Raw genomic sequence first — 17,956 nt, forward strand, 5'->3', positions numbered from 1 at the left:
CAAAAGTCCACAGGCTAAGGACGACAGGCTGTCTCAGAAAGGGCAGCTTCAGTCAACACTTGGTATATCCAGTCAGTGATTCTGGACCCCTGCAGGCTGCACGTGGTTACTGGTTCTGGATTATTTATGAAGAATCTACTATGTATAAAAATGACCTATTGTTAAAATTTTTAGAAATGTTGGCCGGGCGCGGTGGCTCAAACCTGTAATCCCAGCACTTTGGGAGGCAGAGACGGGCGGATCACGAGGTCAGGAGATTGAGACCATCCTGGCTAACCCGGTGAAACCCCGTCTCTACTAAAAAATACAAAAAACTAGCCGGGCGAGGTGGCGGGCGCCTGTAGTCCCAGCTACTCGGGAGGCTGAGGCAGGAGAATGGCGTGAACCCGGGAGGCGGAGCTTGCAGTGAGCTGAGATCCGGCCACTGCACTCCAGCCTGGGCGACAGAGCGAGACTCCGTCTCAAAAAAAAAAAAAAAGAAAAGAAATGTTTAGGAAAGGAAAAAGTGACTTTAGCCAAAGTTAGATTCACCCTCAAAATCAAGTTGTAGCATTTTCTGTCCTTTTATAGGACAAAAGATAACTCCTTTAGAAAATGATTTTTCACTCAGCAGTGTAATGCCTACAGTTCCAGCAGCAACTGCCAGATAGTTCAAGGTAAGGAATCATGATAGGTGGACCTTCTTGTGAGCCCATGATAGAGAGACAGGACAAGGTCACAACCAGTTCTTGTCACTTTTTACATATAAATGTATTAAAAAGAACAAATATTGAGTCAACTCTAGTGACCTTAGTTAACACATCACCTGTAAGAGCAAATGCTGCTAGCATTCTAGAATGCCTCAGTTTGCCATTACACAGCCTCCCTTTTCCCAGTTCACAATGCTCCATCCTTTGGGGCTGCTGGGTTAACTCCAGTGTGAAACCACCGTCTGCCACTGGTCCTGCTCCTCCTCTCCTCTCCTCTCCTCCCTCTGGGTTCGCGGTGTAAGGATGTCAGTGTTTGGCATGAAAGCATATCATTGGCTAATTTTTAAACTCTGCATTCATGATCTACTTCTCTCTCTTTTTCTGAGTTCTGCTAATTTTAGGACCCTAGACTCAACTTTCATCTACAGTTGTTTCATGAATCTTCCTACCATTACGCCATCTCTCCCTTTTATAGTCTGGATTTTTAAGGTGTATTTCTTAATTTTTTTCCTATGGCACAAACTGAAAAACAAATGAGATAGGCAGTGTCCTGATGCTGCACTGCTTCCCCGTACTACTGGAATGACCTTTCATTACCGCCACCCCACCTCGTGTGACCGCTCATTAGCGCCACTCCCTGCACAAAATTACCATATTGTGTCTGACCTCTCATTAGTGCCACCCCATCTGGTATGACCAGATCTGACCTCTCATTAACGCCATCCACCTCATCCCCTTCCTCTTTTACCTGTGTCCCTCAATTACCCAGTCTTTCTTGTCATCACAAAGGATTTAAAACAGATTTGTTTTCCCGAGGCCTAACAGGTTTTTTGTCAGTTGTCTCCAAACTTTGGTTAAGGTCACATTTTGCTCTTCCTAAATACTTCTAAGCATTTGAACAGGACATTTTCATCCATAGTGCACTCTTCATAAATAGTAGAGAACAAATAACCATTTCCCTCACCCTGTCCCTCTTTTATGTTGATTCTATGGTTCTGAGGACTCAAGAGCATTTTCCTCAGAGACCTCCTACCACAGAGCACAGATATCCATGACAGCAAGCAACACCAGAGCAGAAGACTGTTGTAAAGCTGACCTACAGAAAACAAAGCAAATCTCATTCTATTTTCATGTTCTTTATATGTGTTTAATTTATCATTTTGTGGATTACTCAAATAATACATGAATATAATTTTATTTTTTTAAAAATTCAGATAGTGAAGATTCTCTTTTACTCTGCTACTCAGCCCTACCCAGCCCTTCAATGGGTGATACCCACCCATTGAAACTGACTCTAGAAGGAAAACCCCCAAAGGTTTAATTCTCTCTACGTAAGGGGTGTGTGTGTGTGTGTGTGTGTGTGTATGTGTGTTTGTGGTGCATGATCATGGTTATGGCTTGGATTTGTATGTCCCAGATGATTTTAGATTGTCCTGAAAAGGCTTGAAGCCTCTTTTAATCATTCTGGAATTTAAATCTTTTATTTTATGGATGGAAAGTCAATAGAAGTTTTTATTCCATTTACACAGTTTCTGTTTTATATCAATTTCTGGTGTACTTGTGTGTGCCTGAATGTGACTGTGTGTGTGCACACATGCACCTATTACCATATTGTGTCTGCCTATTTTAAATAATAGGGCAGTGAAATATTTTTTCTTTAGACATAGAGGCAGAAACTCAAAGTCAGTGTGGATGTTTGTACACCACCCATCAAACATCCATCCAGTTCTTGCATGGTTGCATAGCAGCAAACTGCCAGTCAGTAGTTCGATTTTGGCAGTCGCCATCCTTGTAGAACAATATCTCTGCTGGTGCCTGAGTATCTTGTTTTTCCCTTTTTAGTTGCATTTAATTAGATGAAAAATGTAAATGCTGAATCTATTATGACATGACTGTAAATCAGCACACTAAAAACAAGAACTAACTTTAGTCAAATGCTTAAGAGACTTAATACCGTTTGGTTTTTGGTTCAGTTTTGAAGAAAAAGCACAGACAGGGCATTAATTGAAAGAAATATGTTGCCAAAGTGGATGTAATGATGGGCTTTAATATCTTTTTGCCTGTCTTAGAATAGGAAGTGCCTATAGCATTTTATTCTTTAACTGAAGACTTTTGCGGATTTGATATCTGGATTGTTTTTAGGAATACATTACAGCAGTGTAATATAATGGCTAGTGGCATATTTTCTGGAGTCAGACACAGGTTGCTCCAACTTTTCGGCAAGTTCTTAATCTTCTCTGGGCATGGATTTATTCCTGATGCCTACCTCAGAGATTTGTTGTAAAGATTAAATGAGATATGCCTTCAGCACAGTGCCAAGCCTATGGTAAGGGTCCAAAACTGTTAGCCATCAGTGTTATTACCATTGTCTTCATCTTCATCATCATGACTGTGGTATGTATATGGCAAGGGGAAACTACCTAAACTGGTGCTTTACTTGTATGTGGCTATGATACAGCTCAAAACTTCGCTAGCTAATGAGGCATGAGGGCCTATTGGGAAAAGGCTACCAGCCTTTGACTTGTATTTCAAATAAGGTATTTTTGCTTCTCATTTTATTTATTCTACATATGTCCATATTTTTTTTACCTTCCTCTTCACACTTGATTTTTAGCGTTTCCTTTTTCTCCCTAAACTTTATATGGAGAAAAAGAGGCAATGAGATGCTATTTTTGCAACATTGGCAGAACCTGGGATATGCATAGTCATGTTTATTTCTGCATCCAGAGGTCACACACATCTAACTCAACTGTGTAAAATATATTCAGAAGAAATTCAGTCAAATTAAAAGCATGATATAAGCATGCTTATGGAGTCAAAAGAAGAAAATGTTTTATCTTGATTATGATCAAAAGCGAGAAAATAAAGGTCTTTTAAAAAAGAATTTATGCCAGTTAATTAAGCAAATCTGCATGGGCATGTCTGAATAGCCATTGATGCTGCACTTTTTCCCATAAGATTGATACTTTAAAATAATACCCAAAATGCTAATTATTCTGTGGTTTTCTTAGAAATTTTGCATATTATGCCGGGCGCGGTGGCTCAAGCCTGTAATCCCAGCACTTTGGGAGGCTGAGACGGGTGGATCACGAGGTCAGGAGATCGAGACCCTCCTGGCTAACACAGTGAAACCCCGTCTCTACTAAAAAATACAAAAAAACTAGCCGGGCGAGGTGGCAGGCGCCTGTAGCCCCAGCTATTCGGGAGGCTGAGGCTGGAGAATGGCGTAAACCCAGGAGGCGGAGCTTGCAGTGAGCTGAGATCCGGCCACTGCACTCCGGCCTGGGCGACAGAGCGAGACTCCGTCTCAAAAAAATAAATAAATAAAAATAGAAATTTTGCATATTATGACTGATGGAATAAGGGGTTTCACATTTATTAAACAGAATAGATGAACACTGAAAGGATATGTATACACATAAATGAGTACTTTCTTTTCAAACTGGTCACTTGGGCAAATAATGATTTCACTGACTGAGAGATATGCTAATCTTTTGAATGGATCCTTAGCAATAACAAATATTGATCTTTGAGGGTAGATTTGGTTTTTCAGAAATTTCCACTCAGAACCAATTCTTGTGAATGAGATGAATAACAAATCTAAGGAATGAGGGGAAGAACAAATCTAAATAATATTTTGGGTGCAAATTGAGATGTTATATAAAACAATACAGCTGTTTTTCTGATCTGGAAAGGTTTCTTGTGTGGACCGTTTTCTTTTTTAACAGATTTCTAAAAATATCGAAAATGACAACAACCTTGCAAGGACAGTTTAGCCTCTAAAAGCAGTTTCTTTGAAGAGAAAATACTCAATTAGATGTATACATTCTGTTCTGTTTAAAACTCAGTTTTATACTTTTCTCATTGTACTTAACGTAAAATGTATCCTGTTAACAGTAAATAATTGGTTTGGGAATTTGTTTTTATTGAGAATATATAGTGAAAATAACTGTGAACACAATGTTCACCAGGGCTTGTTAGCATTTAATGTTATCATTATTCAGATTTCTCTATTTGATTTTTTTAATGAATGAAGATTTTTCAAAGTTAAGTATTTATATAATTTCTGATTAATAATTGACAGATCCTAATTTGGGGCCACATGCAAAATATATGAAAGCTCACATAATGGGGCAATTTTTTACTCTGAGAGACTGCAGCAGTTCCCATCTCCCCTTAACTTACTGCCACCAACACCGTTGATTTATTTTCCAGCGATGGCAAGCCGGCAGGTGGATATTGCAACTCAGGGCTGGTTCATTGGTCTAATGTGTGCTGTCGCTCTCCTTATCTTAATTTTGCTGATTGTTTGCTTCATCAGAAGAAACAAGGGTGGTAAATATCCAGGTAAGAAAGAAAGATTAAAATTGCTTTATAATGCTACATAATAATCCATTAAACTAAAAATAAATAATGGGGGTAATCATGTAGATTGTAATATTATGTCTTCCCAGAGCCATGAGTTTGGAGTTTCTCTTCAAATGACTTTTGATCCCTTTTTATATAATGGCAACCTAAACATTGTCAATGATCATAAGGCATTTGGAGGAGTAAATCAATCTGTTCTCTGAAAGCAGTAGTGAGTCTACTTTCTTAGACTCCACATAAGTTATGGATGCTGAAGTAACACCTAAAACCAACTGGCAAGGGGAGAGTTGCAGGGAAGGTGCATGGAGTTTCTCAGAGGAAGTAATGCATGAACTAAGTCTTCATATTGTGATGTGTGACATTGCTTTCCCTATAAAGTAATGGTTTATTCAATTTAGCAGACCCATTAAATTTATATTTCCTTTACCTGACCATTTTCCCTTCAGTGACAAGAAAACAAAATCTGTGAAAGAATAGGCTTACAAAAAAAATTTGCAACCATTAATATAGTTAATAAATAGACTGGTAAAATAGGGAGAAATCTTAGAAACTTAAAAATTATTTATTTATCAGGTGAGAGACTAGTCAACTTTATGTGTTAATAAATGTACATTCTATTGGGTTGCCTCAAAAATAAAACACCAACATATATGCATGACCACAATATATATGGTTATACAACATCTACTTGTGTATAGAATTATTTTTCATTGCTGTATGTCTCAAAGAATGCTGTCATGGACTTTGAATAAGAAAGAACAGGATCAACAGAAAATCATATCATTTTGACATTTTTAGTTAAAGAAAAGGAAGATGCCCATGCTGACCCTGAAATCCAGCCTATGAAGGAAGATGATGGGACATTTGGAGAATACAGGTGAGCCCCTGCTTCTCTGCTCTTCATCTTCTCTGCCCACATGAACACAGTCTCAAGAATAGAACTTGGCTAGAACATGCTTTGCCTGGCATCTAATATTTTCCTCAAATAAAAGTTTAGGGATACTTCCATGTCTCAGTGTTTACATGTCCCTCATGGTCAAACATTTTCATTTTTCATTAAAAAACTAAATTTTGATTTTAGTCATAATTTTGGAGGTGGAAAGTCTCCCACTTTGTCATATTTTCCATGGGCCCGTGCTGTATTGATCAATCTAGCAAAGCCAGTGTGCTACTATGAGCATTAAAACAACAAAAAAGACCCCCCAATGCCTGCATTGTAAAGAAAACTATACTTGTCATCTTCTAAACATGCTGTAATAAAACCAGTGTGAACAGACTTTTTCATCTAGAATTTGAAGCTAGTTTTCCTAAACAATACCCATACCCTTGCCCTTTAATCATGAAATGGTGACTAGATTGTTTTAGAAGCTGTTAACTATTAAGAAATATCATAGCCCTCTAGGCAATGTGTTACTCACTGAACTTTGATAATACATTCTTGGCTTGATTCCATCATTAAGGGAAAATGTTAATATAACCTATGTGCTAAATTTTTTAAAAATCTTCTTTAAACAAAGGTAAATCTTTTCAAGAGAAGGAAAATATTATTTTAGATTTGTTTAAAAACAGAAACAAAATATGTATTTATTTAAATAAAATGTGGGGATTCTGTTATTTTAAAAGTATACCTTTTAAAAATACTCTTTACCTTGCTTTTTCTTTTTAGAAGCCTCTTGCTTATATAAAATACCTTTTAAACATGCATTAAGCCCACTTTGAGACATTGTTTGCAAGATGAAGAGGCTTTTAGGCGAAATAAAATATTTCACTATTGTGATTACCAGGCATCATTTGTAGAGAAGATATTTATGTTACTTTTTACCATCTCTAGAGCTCATTTTTGGTTTTTCCATGTCACTATCATGTCAATATCATAGAATTTCATGTGACATAATGCTAAGGATGAAAAATATAGAACTGATTGAGAAAAAGACATTTATTTTCAATAAAATCACTTTCTTATCAGTTTCCATGCAGATACCTGTGTTTTTCCTTTATTATCTCAGCCCCTACGTTTTTATATTCTGATCTCTTAAAGAGAGATAACTATGGTTTCAAAAAGTTCTCAGAATTTCTGTATCTCATGGTACAGAAAAATGAGTAGTGAGGGTTGTCTTGATATCAGAAGTTGGTTCTGGAGCTGAAGGTGTATGAAAACCTCATGCAGCATCCATACCCAGTTCACCCAAGAGGGTTTTGTAACACATTAGAGCAGCCTACGGAAGCCCATAGCCTAGGGCATCTGGATGAGTAGAACTTCGCTGAAATAATTCACCCTTCTACATGTTTCTCCTGTAAAGCAGGTAAGCTGACAGCTACTAAATAACTTCTTATTTGTAAGAGTTCTTGTGGCTATAATTATCTATAGGATATGCATACCACTCCCTTATTTATTGTGATGAAGCAAAATCTTTAATGTGTCCTGAAAAAAAAATATGTATTTGCATGAATTGGAAATAAACCATTGTCTTTCATACATTCTCCACATGGTGATGGGCTCCTATTCTACATTATCATGCCTCAGTGAATCTGGCAATGTACTGCTCACCACGTGGGTCTCAAACATCACCTTGCTCTTACGGCGATGTGAAACCATGATCTGAGGTCATGTGACTTTCCCAGATAACTGCCGCCTACTCCATTAAAACTTGACTAAAATCAAGGTTAATATTTGGGTGATGGTATACTAGAAGCCCAAACCCCACCGCTCTATAATGTATCCATGTAACAAACTTGCACATGTACCCCCTGGATCTATTAAAAAAAAACAAAAACAAAAACAAAAAAAACGGAGTTTGAGTTTTATGAACTAGCTTGGAATTAAAAGACTGTTAGTTTTACTTTCAACTCAGCCATTGCCTGTGATTCATAGTTCTATAATTTGTCTTCTTCTACGAGCCATCTACTAACAACTTTAATAGAATTTTGTGTCTGGAGCAGTACATGGCAAGTATTTGGTTACTGGTCTCATAATCACTGTGTTTACGTCTATTTGGTCATATTTCTTTGTCTTAGTGTTAATTTATATGTGCTATGTTGGTAAAGTGTTTTCATATAGCTGTCCTTAGCTTAGGCCTCAGTTTCTCAGGAAAGAAAGACTTTTCATTTGGGCTTATTGAGTGCAAACCCAATTGACACAAAGACAAAAACACCTGTACACTTGTCATACATGTAATGATAAATTTGGGAGGTGCCAAGGGAAATCAGGTTCTGATGGGTGTCTTCAACTTGAAACATAACTCAATGATATAATTTTTTCAATGAAACTAAAAGTTGTTAAGGACAATCCCACAAGCAAAATCATTTCCCCAAAATTCCAACCACGTTTTTCACTTTGGTTTACAAAGATAGGGCTTTGTCCTTTGGTTTCCTGACACTACCTCAGAATGTTTTCCCTCTGGTTTATTTTCTATTTAAAGAAATCCAAACATGTTTATTATCTTAGAGGCTGTGATTAATGAAAACAGTTCCAACTGTTTATTAACAGAATCTGTTATTTTTAATAATACATTTAAGTGTCATGCACTTCCTGAAATCACCAGGGTCCTGTCTCTGCTTTGCACCTTCTGGAAGTTTTGAGCTCTGTATTATTTATTGATTCTTACTCTCTTTTATTTCAAAAATAAATTATTGTGCTGACCAGACACATACAAAATTAGGACTATTGCCTAAGTGTAAATTAATTCCATTTCTGATTTGCTTATTCACCAGTCTGAGGATGAAACCATTTCTACATGACTGGCTCTGAGCCAGATGATATTTCATAGTGCAAAGAGGGATAGAACCTCACTGGTGGCCAAATGTGATTATATGCTATAACCCTGTGCCCTTACTCTGACACCCACCCCCAAGCAGTTACCCTCTGTTGGAAGCCTGCAGCTTTCTTTGTTTGTTTCTTTAATTATACAGACAGTAGGATCTGCATCCTTACTAGCATATAGAAAAATCAGAGAAACAATGCAACCAACAGTGTAAGTATTGTTTTATTCTTTAGATCCATTTTCCTTAAAACCAGAATAAACCTAGGTCATAAACCATATGCCCATATTACTTGAACTCATAACTTACTACATAATTGGTGGCTCTCGCCACATGAATCTTGTCATTCATGTGAACATGGGCTTCTGGCAAGCATGCTAACCCATGCTCATAAGGCTTGAATGATGCCAAGATGTGTTGCATTCGTTATATACATTAGAGTTATTTTGCTCACAAATATGAACTGACTTGTGAGTAGAATAATAATGGACTTTTAGAGAGTGGGTAGGAAAGAGTATTTGGTCATGAATGTCACTTGAGCTGCGATGTGGTTTGGCCATGGGAGGGTGGTAACAACAGGAAAATCAGACAGAATTATCACAGATTTACCTGCTGTTGCCGAATTTTACTTAGTAGGATTTAACAGATGTGCACACTTCTGAACAAAGTACTGTTGAAAAACAATTTGAACTCCCTAAAAATTTATTCTTAGGGAAAAAGAAAGGAAAGGATATATTCCAATGCTTTGTCTGCCATCACAAAACTAAGAGGGAATTAAATGTTTTATGTTAGAATTTTTTTAAAAAGTTCCAAAATGCCCACTGTCTCCTCTATTATTTTACAGTGAACTCATTCTGCCAGTATTTATTGAGTGCCTACTGTATGCCAGGACTTGGGAATATTCAAACCAATAGAATTTGGTCCCACTCAGGGAGTTTATGGCCTAGTGATGGATGCAGGGAAGTAAAAGAACAATGACCAGAGTGTGAAAAGTGCTATGAAAGAGATATAACTAAGGTACCAAGGGAACAGGAGCAGGAAGGCAAAGCCAGGTGGGCAGCATAGAAGGGGGGTGGTACAGGGAGTCTTCCAGGGGAAGTCATGCAGTTTTAGCATTGTGATAGGAACATTTCTTTCCACTGCACAATGGTCTTGATTCATGAATCTAAGTCTCAAGAATATACTTGATATTGTATCAATACTTGTATACTGGATATTTTATATATATATATATGTCTTATTTTGAAATCCATTCAACCTTTGACATCCAAAACTAATAATTGTCTGATTCCTTAAACAGACAAAAAAAAATGTGAATGAATTTTTACTTGTTTTGTAAAGCTTTGAATAATACTGCTGCCTACTCCATTAAAACTTGATTAAAATCAAGGTCTGCTATATATATAACTTTTAAATCACCTTCTATGACTTCTTGATTCATCTCATTTGGGAAACTCTCCTTTCATATTTAAACTTGACATGGCAACTTCACTGAATACGATGTCAAAAGCAGTTTATTTACTATTTCATTACAAAATTCATCTTGGAATGGAAAAAGGCAAGCCCTAATACAGTGCTTTACGCGGAGTCGTAACCACTCATTCCTGGATAGTTCTGCATGTGTGTTGCATAAGGCATTTCTTAGAGAAAAAAAATAATCTCTCTGAAGTAGGGACCTGGAGTGGAGAGATGTGATGGGAGATGGACATGTATGCTTGTTGAACACAAACCATGTGGCAGCACTGTGCGTATGACACACAGTGATTTTTTTCTCACTTAACCAGATTCTAATTATTGAAGTATGATATTATATCACACCACTTATTAAAGACTGGTCTTCAAAAGATCTCACTGCCCTTGAATGGCTTTTCCTGGAAAGACTCTATTGGAGGAGGGAGCATCCCACTTCCTTCTCTTCTTTCAAGCACAGCCTGTGTTGCTGTTGATTCTCTCCTCCGCCACAGCCATTAAACTGGAGTGAATGGATGTTTCAGGGGAGCTCCTTCTTGGCTGGTCATTAATTATAACTGATATGATTTTGTATGTAAAAACCCAAATGAATCAACGAGCAAATATTATAATAACAGAGTTCAGTAATGTTGCTCAACACAAAATTAACATGAAAGTCTTATATTTCTATGTACCAGCAAGCAATTGGAAAATAAGACTTTAAAACATTCTAGTTATGATAGCCTAAAAATATGATGTAGGAATAAAACGAACAAAAAGATCTTCCCCCAGTTTCAAGATCCTGTATTCCATTCCATTGGTCAATCTGCCTATCTCTGCCCCAAGACTATACTGTCTTAATAATATAGGTTTTAATAAGTCTCCATATCTGCTAGGTCCAGTTCTCTAACTTCAGTTGTCTTCTTCAAGAACCTTTTAAATATTCTTAGCCCTTTTCATTTATTTGTACATCATAGAATCAGCCTGCCAAGATACACATAAAAACCTGCTGAGCTTTTACTGGAAATAAATTGCAACTAAAGGGCAATATGGGGAAGGTTAACATATTTACGATATTTGAGTCTTCCATCCATGGATGTAGAACGTTCCTCTACTCATTCAGATCTTCTTTAATAACTCTGAATAAAAGTTTTATTTTCTTCGGAGGTCTTACACATATTTTTGTTGGATTTGTCTTTATATACTTCATATTTATGGTCTCATAAATGGAATAATATTTTAAATTTTATTTCCTAATTGTTTGCAAGAGCATAAGTAGAATTGACTTTTATGCCAGTCTTGTATCAAGCAACATTATGAAAAATCTCTTTATATTCTTACATTTGCCTATAGATTCGTCTGGATTTTTTATATACACAATCATATCAGTTATGAATAATGATAGCTTCCTTTCATCTATTTCTTTTTCTTATAAAGTTGCTTAGGATTTTTAATCCAGTTTTTATTAGAAGTGGTTTATTCTAATTTATTCTAATTCTAATAATTCTAATTTATTAGAAGTGGCCATCATTATTATTTCTGATTTCAAACAAAGTTTTCAGTGTTCATCATTAAAGAAGATGTTTACTTTAGGTTTCTTGTCGCTACCTTTAATCAGGTTAATGAAGATGCATTCTATTCCTAATGTTAGGGGTAAAAATACATTCTATTCCTAATGTTTTTATCATGAATGGGTGTTGAATTTTTTCATATACCTCTTTCTAAATTTACTGAGATTATCATATTTTTGTTTTCTTCTGCTAAAATGATGAGTTATACGAATTGATGTTTTAATGCTAAAATAAACCTGCATTCCTGGAATAAACCCAACCTGGATATGAAATATTGTCTTTTTCGTAGATTGCTAAATTTGGTTTGGTCATGGTTTGTTTGGGGTTTTTTCATCTATGTTCATGAATGAGATTAGCCTGTAGTTTGACTTTCTTGAAGTGTTCTTACTGGTTTTAGATATCAATGTTATACTAGCCTCATAAACTGATTAAAGGGGTGGTTCTCAGGACATATTCAAACTTTAATATGCCCAAAATGAAACCATTGATTTTTTCCCCTCCCAACATGCTCCACTCCATAATAACAGTACTTCCAAGCTTCCTGTTGCTCAAACCAAAAATCTTTTTCTCTGTTATTCCATCTCTAACCCATCAGAAAATCCCGTTGGCTCTACCTTCAAAATATGTTCATAATCTGAGCATCTTATATCACCCCCAGTGTTCCACTCTGGTCCAAGTCACAGTCATCTCACTCCTGGATTATTGTAATATTCTCCCTGACTCTCTAGAGCAGAGGTTGGTCAACTAAATATCTAGACTTTACAGGCCACGTGGTCTCTGCTGCAACTCTGCAATTCTGCTATTGTAGCGCAAAAGCAGCCATAGACATTATGTGATAAATAGGCATGGCCTAATTTTACTGTAGTTTACCAACCCCAGCCCTCTAAGGTAGGCTATTCTCAACACTGATGACAGAGTAGTGCTTTTAAAACGTAAGTCAGAGCATGTCGCTTATTATTTGAAAACCCTCCCAGGACTTCCTATCTCACTCAGAGTTAAAGGCAGCATCCTTAAAATGTCCCACAGGCCCTGATTTAGCCCTGCTACTCCCCTTACTTAACTCCTACTCTCCTACTCTGTGTCTCTCTCTGTCTCTCCAGCCACACCAAGCTCCTTAGTGTTCCTAGAACATGCCAGTCTTGTCCTCACCTCGACATTTATACTGCTTGTTACTCCTGCATGAACTGCTCTCCCTCCAACTGTCCACCTTGCTAACTCACCTCTTTTAAAGTTGTTGACCAGATATCACTGCTTGACGAGGCCTTCCTGGACATCTTATTTAATGCCAACTCTCCATCCCTTCTCCAACACCTTCTGTAGTCTTTACTCAGCTCTATAATTTGCATAGTGATAATCATCTTCTGACATAATATAAGCCTAATTTTTTATTATATTGATTGTTAATTGTATTTTCTTCCACTAGAAATAAAGCCAGTGAGGTGAGGGTTTTAATCTATTTTGTTTGCTGCTATATTCCCAGTGCCGAGAACAATCTGTCTTAGAGTAGGCACTCAATAAACATTTATTGGATGAAGAGATGGGTGGATAGATGGCTAGACCAAAGAAATGCCACAGATAACAAATTTCCAGTAGTGTATTCCTTGGGATGCTAGTATTACAAGGCAGAATAAGACTAGCCATTGGAATTCAGGTGACAAAATTCTGCCATTTTGAACTCTTCAGCTGAATTAACTGTCACACTGAAACATGAACTATATTTCACAGGAAGTGTTTAATAATTAAACCCCAGAGATGTTGTGTAGGCTGTTTTCATAACAGGTTAGACACTCAATGCTGTGTCCTCTGAAGTGCCCCCAAACACAGGCCACCCCAAGATGACTCTTCTCCAGTTGTTTATTAGCAGTGATGATCATATAGTTTATTCAGTGTGCAACAAGAAATCGTGTATTACTGAAACAGGTTGTTTTCAGTGGCATATGCCAGTGTCATATTATTTTAGCATTATTTCCCAGACTTGAGATTTTCTTCTTGGAGAAAAATTGAAATCCCTAGTAAAGGTTATTGAAAAAAGAGCCAGGATACTTGTGCATCTTGAAATATTTGTATCTTGGCTAGAAAAAGAAAAGTCACTGTCTGAAACAGAGGGAGCAGTAAAGTCTTAGCACAAATTGCTAGATTAAATACTGCAGCCAGTGATACCTTTTGTATATTAAGGCTTTTTCATTTTTATTAATACTGTATATGTTTCCTATTTTGCCTTGCATTTTTGTTATTTGAAAGAAAACAAAATGTTGGGTCCTGTCATTGCCTTTTTCTATTTTTTTCACAAATGTTACCTATTTAAAAATAGATCAATATGCATAACTAGTTATTTGACCATAAGGGTAAACATTCAAAAACATAATGATTACTCTTCAACTTCCAGAAATTGTGCTTAGAGGTTCAACAGAAAAATAAGCAAAAAATTATAATAATGGACTCTTGTAAAGTCCTATTAAAGTACACTCCTCAGATTCCCATCCAGCATGGTCAGGCTGCATAACACACATGGAATAAGGGAGCTGGGGGGTTAACATGAGTGTAGGAAGCATTTGCTATTACATGTTTGGAATCACTCACATTCTTTAGAATATATTGGCATGCCATTCATAGTAAAATGTAGTGCTTTTAAGTTAAAGTGCGTCTCTTTCCAGATTAATAAATCTTTACTCATTAACTAAAATTTTTACAAAAAAAACAAAAAACAAAAAAAACTATGTACTATCAGTATAAGGATTTTGCTTTTCTTCTTAGGCTATTTTCATTTGTTTCTTCTGCATCCTTTTAATGGGATTTGTAGGTCTCTTGAAAGGTAAGGTTGAAGTTTACAGTCTGGCCTGCATTGATAACAAAATTATTTGAAATGCAGGATTTTGCTTCTCCTTCTGGGCTCAGAAAAAAAAATCCATATTTCACTCCTAACCAAAATCATGCTCCATTCACAACCAAGGAATCAGAGATATTGTGCAGTTTAACATACTAACTTCTTTACTTGCCATAAGCTTTTGCCTTTTTGAATTCAAAATAATGATGATTTTTCTACTTTTCTTAATTCTTTCTTATTTAATGCTTGTGATTATTTCTGGATTGCTTTCAACTCAGGAATCAGAATTTGTCATTGAAATTAACATACACAATTGAGAGCCATCCACTCTACTGAAGACTTCATGATTCAACCATTTCAGCTCCTGATTTCCATTCCAACTCATCCTCGTCATTGGAGTCAACCTGACAATTAGATTTGGCCAGACAAACCCAGGACTCCAAATGCTTTCTCATAATTTGCATGCATGGTCTTTAAAAACAAAAAATGTTACCTAAATGCCAATCTTGACAAAAATGTTTTCTCTTCCAGTGACGCAGAAGACCACAAGCCTTTGAAAAAAGGAAGTCGAACTCCTTCAGACAGGACTGTGAAAAAAGAAGACAGTGACGACAGCCTAGTTGACTATGGAGAAGGGGTTAATGGCCAGTTCAATGAGGATGGCTCCTTTATTGGACAATACAGTGGTAAGAAAGAGAAAGAGCCGGCTGAAGGAAACGAAAGCTCAGAGGCACCTTCTCCTGTCAACGCCATGAATTCCTTTGTTTAATTTTTAAGCTCTTTGCCAATATTCCATTTCTCTAGAATGTTTATCCTAAGCACTTGTTTGTCAGCCCTCTCATACTATGAACATATGGGTAGAGAGTATATTTTCTGCTGTATGTTAATATTATGAGAATAGTTAGAGCAAAAACATAACTCAGTCAAATGATATGTTAATGTGAACTGGAATGCAAAGTGCATACTTTTTCGTTCAAAATGGGTATTCTTGATTTCCTCAGAACTGGTAAAAAAATAATGTGACATCACCAACAGATCCTGTTATTTCCTCTTCAGGATACAGTTCAATATGATGCATGAAAAATGCTCCACATTTAAAAGACATACCCGTGTATGTTATGAAAACATGGTTTGATACTTTGTTTATACTATCCTCAGCAGAACCCCTATATATGAATTCCGTTTTCATTGTCAAGAGTGTTACTGTAGTATTCTCTAGAACTTCAATGTCTTTGTGGACATTGTTGTGAAATTGGTGACTCTATGTATAGCTGTCGTTAGTCTTTTTGGGAGACTGTTAGGAACAGTGTGTACAGTATATACTTGCTAAATGAGTTCATTATGACAGTCGCATTGCTGATGCTTACCGAGAACTGTTACCTACTCTTGGCTCCTGTTACTCCGTAGGCTTCTTAATCTTCCAGGCATTACAGCAGCACAGTGTTCTTTTTACATCATTTCTATGTTCGGTTGTTTTTAGGCATAAACAAGGTGTATTGCAATGCATTTTGGCATGTGTGCCATACTGAAAGAATCAAAAACAAATCATTCAAATTAAATTTCAAACATTATTCCAGAGAACACAGGGCAAGACACATACAGTGCCTTCAGACATTAAGCATTCCATAACATACTGCATTCTGTATCAGCTGGTCCAGTCCATTCTGAGTCCTAGATTACTGTCATTGTCTAAAAGTAACCTTTAAAAAGCAGAGTTCATGAAAACTGCAACGCTGGGAAAAGAAGAAAACATGAAAATAAAAATAAGAAGACGGTTTATTTGAAATAGCATTTCCTCATAAGCATAAAAAGAAAAGCTTTGTCACCAACTGAAGCACATGATGATTTTGTGGTCCTCTATGATTTCTATTACATTCGGTAAGAAAGATGTCAACATGCTAGAAAATTAATTTTAAACACTAAGTTATTCCAACACTAAAAGCATACAACAGCATGCCAACAGTAATGTATTATTCTCCAAGACTTTACCTATGTGAGTGTTCAAAACTCTGCAGCATTAAACAATGTGTATGCAAATTGCTATGGACACATTTCAGAATCTAAGAAATCTGACAAGTGCTTAAAAGGCCAACAGTCCAAGGGATTACATCTGCAGTTTAAAAAGTAAATATATATTCTATCATATTCATAAATAATATCTATCAAATGGGTTACCTCCAAATATGAAAATCTATAACAACCTATGGTTGAAGGAATGCTCAGTTTCATTTGCCAATAAATTGGTTTCTCATAACTTGCATCAAGTTTAATTTTAAGTAAAGCTTTTTATATGTAGATATTTTGTTGAATTTGTAAATACACTTAAAGTGTAGACGCTATATGCTTATAGGTGTTACATACAAATAAACATGCAATGTTTATGTTGTACTGTATAAGAAGTAAGCTAATTAATGCAGTGAATGGGATTGGAAAGCATCTACTTAAATATGTACTGGGTTCCCCCCTCCCCCTGCCTTTTTTGCTGTGAAACTGAAATAGTGAACTTTTCTACATATTGACAGCAGATTTCTCGATGAAATCTTCAGAGCTTTGCCTATGGGGCACAGTAGGCCTAGTAACCTGGCGTCTTTGATATATGTAGGTAAAGCATAATTTAAGGTAATCCCAGATAAAGATGGCCCTAAATACTTTCATGTCTCTATATTCACTTTTCACAGATCCACCTGTCTATTGAAAATACAAAAAGACAAAACAGGTTTGCCTTGGCATCAGAGAGCACAGAGATTAAAAGTTACTGTAAATTTGCCAATATTTTGGGAGAACAATAAAAACACAGTTTTTCCTCTTCCATACTGGTAGATGCGAAATTTATCTGTGCATGAAAGGGTCACTTCTGTATCACACCTGTAATAGTGCAACAGGTTTTGTATTACAAATTAAATGTGGTTTTAAAAGTTCCTCTCTCTTTTGTAATGTATGTTCCCAATTGAGTGTGAATGTCCAGGTAATGGTGTATGTAATGGTACAGGCAAATGTGACTGCATTTCCCTCAAAAAAGTCATGATTAAACAGTCTTGATCTCTTTGTGATTTTTAACTTTTTCAAATATATATTGCCTAATGTTTTAAAATGGTGAAAAATTTTATTTTTACTTTAAAATGGCTGTTCTATGCAGAGAAAATTAAAACTAAATACAAACAGATCTAATAAAACAGGACATACCAAAAACATTTGAATGAGAAACAGGACTAGATATTCCTAGCCTTTTGAGAAAGGTTCAAGAAATCAGGCACTGCCTCCTTTCTCAAAGCCTGGTTCCTGGTGCCTGCCTGGGC

General features: G+C 36.4%; 1 protein-coding gene across 6 annotated transcripts in view; it reads left to right on the forward strand.

Moving 5' to 3' along the window:
- Positions 1-17,705, forward strand: part of NRCAM (neuronal cell adhesion molecule) — a 323,278-nt gene extending 305,573 nt beyond the window's left edge. For 2 of the 6 annotated variants that reach the window (XM_030932837.1, XM_030932834.1), the window contains 3 exons: positions 4,905-5,036; positions 5,856-5,934; positions 15,192-17,705. In XM_030932837.1, coding sequence (XP_030788697.1) covers positions 4,905-5,036; positions 5,856-5,934; positions 15,192-15,429 — 449 coding nt within the window. In that variant the 3' untranslated portion in view covers positions 15,430-17,705. The remainder of the gene's footprint in view (positions 1-4,904; positions 5,037-5,855; positions 5,935-15,191) is intronic. The other 4 variants (XM_030932833.1, XM_030932835.1, XM_030932832.1 and 1 more) reach the window with 3 other exon arrangements.
- Positions 17,706-17,956: the final 251 nt, after the last annotated feature.

The sequence above is a fragment of the Rhinopithecus roxellana genome, chromosome 6 (genome assembly GCF_007565055.1).
Source record: "Rhinopithecus roxellana isolate Shanxi Qingling chromosome 6, ASM756505v1, whole genome shotgun sequence".
Classification (NCBI taxonomy): domain Eukaryota; kingdom Metazoa; phylum Chordata; class Mammalia; order Primates; family Cercopithecidae; genus Rhinopithecus; species Rhinopithecus roxellana.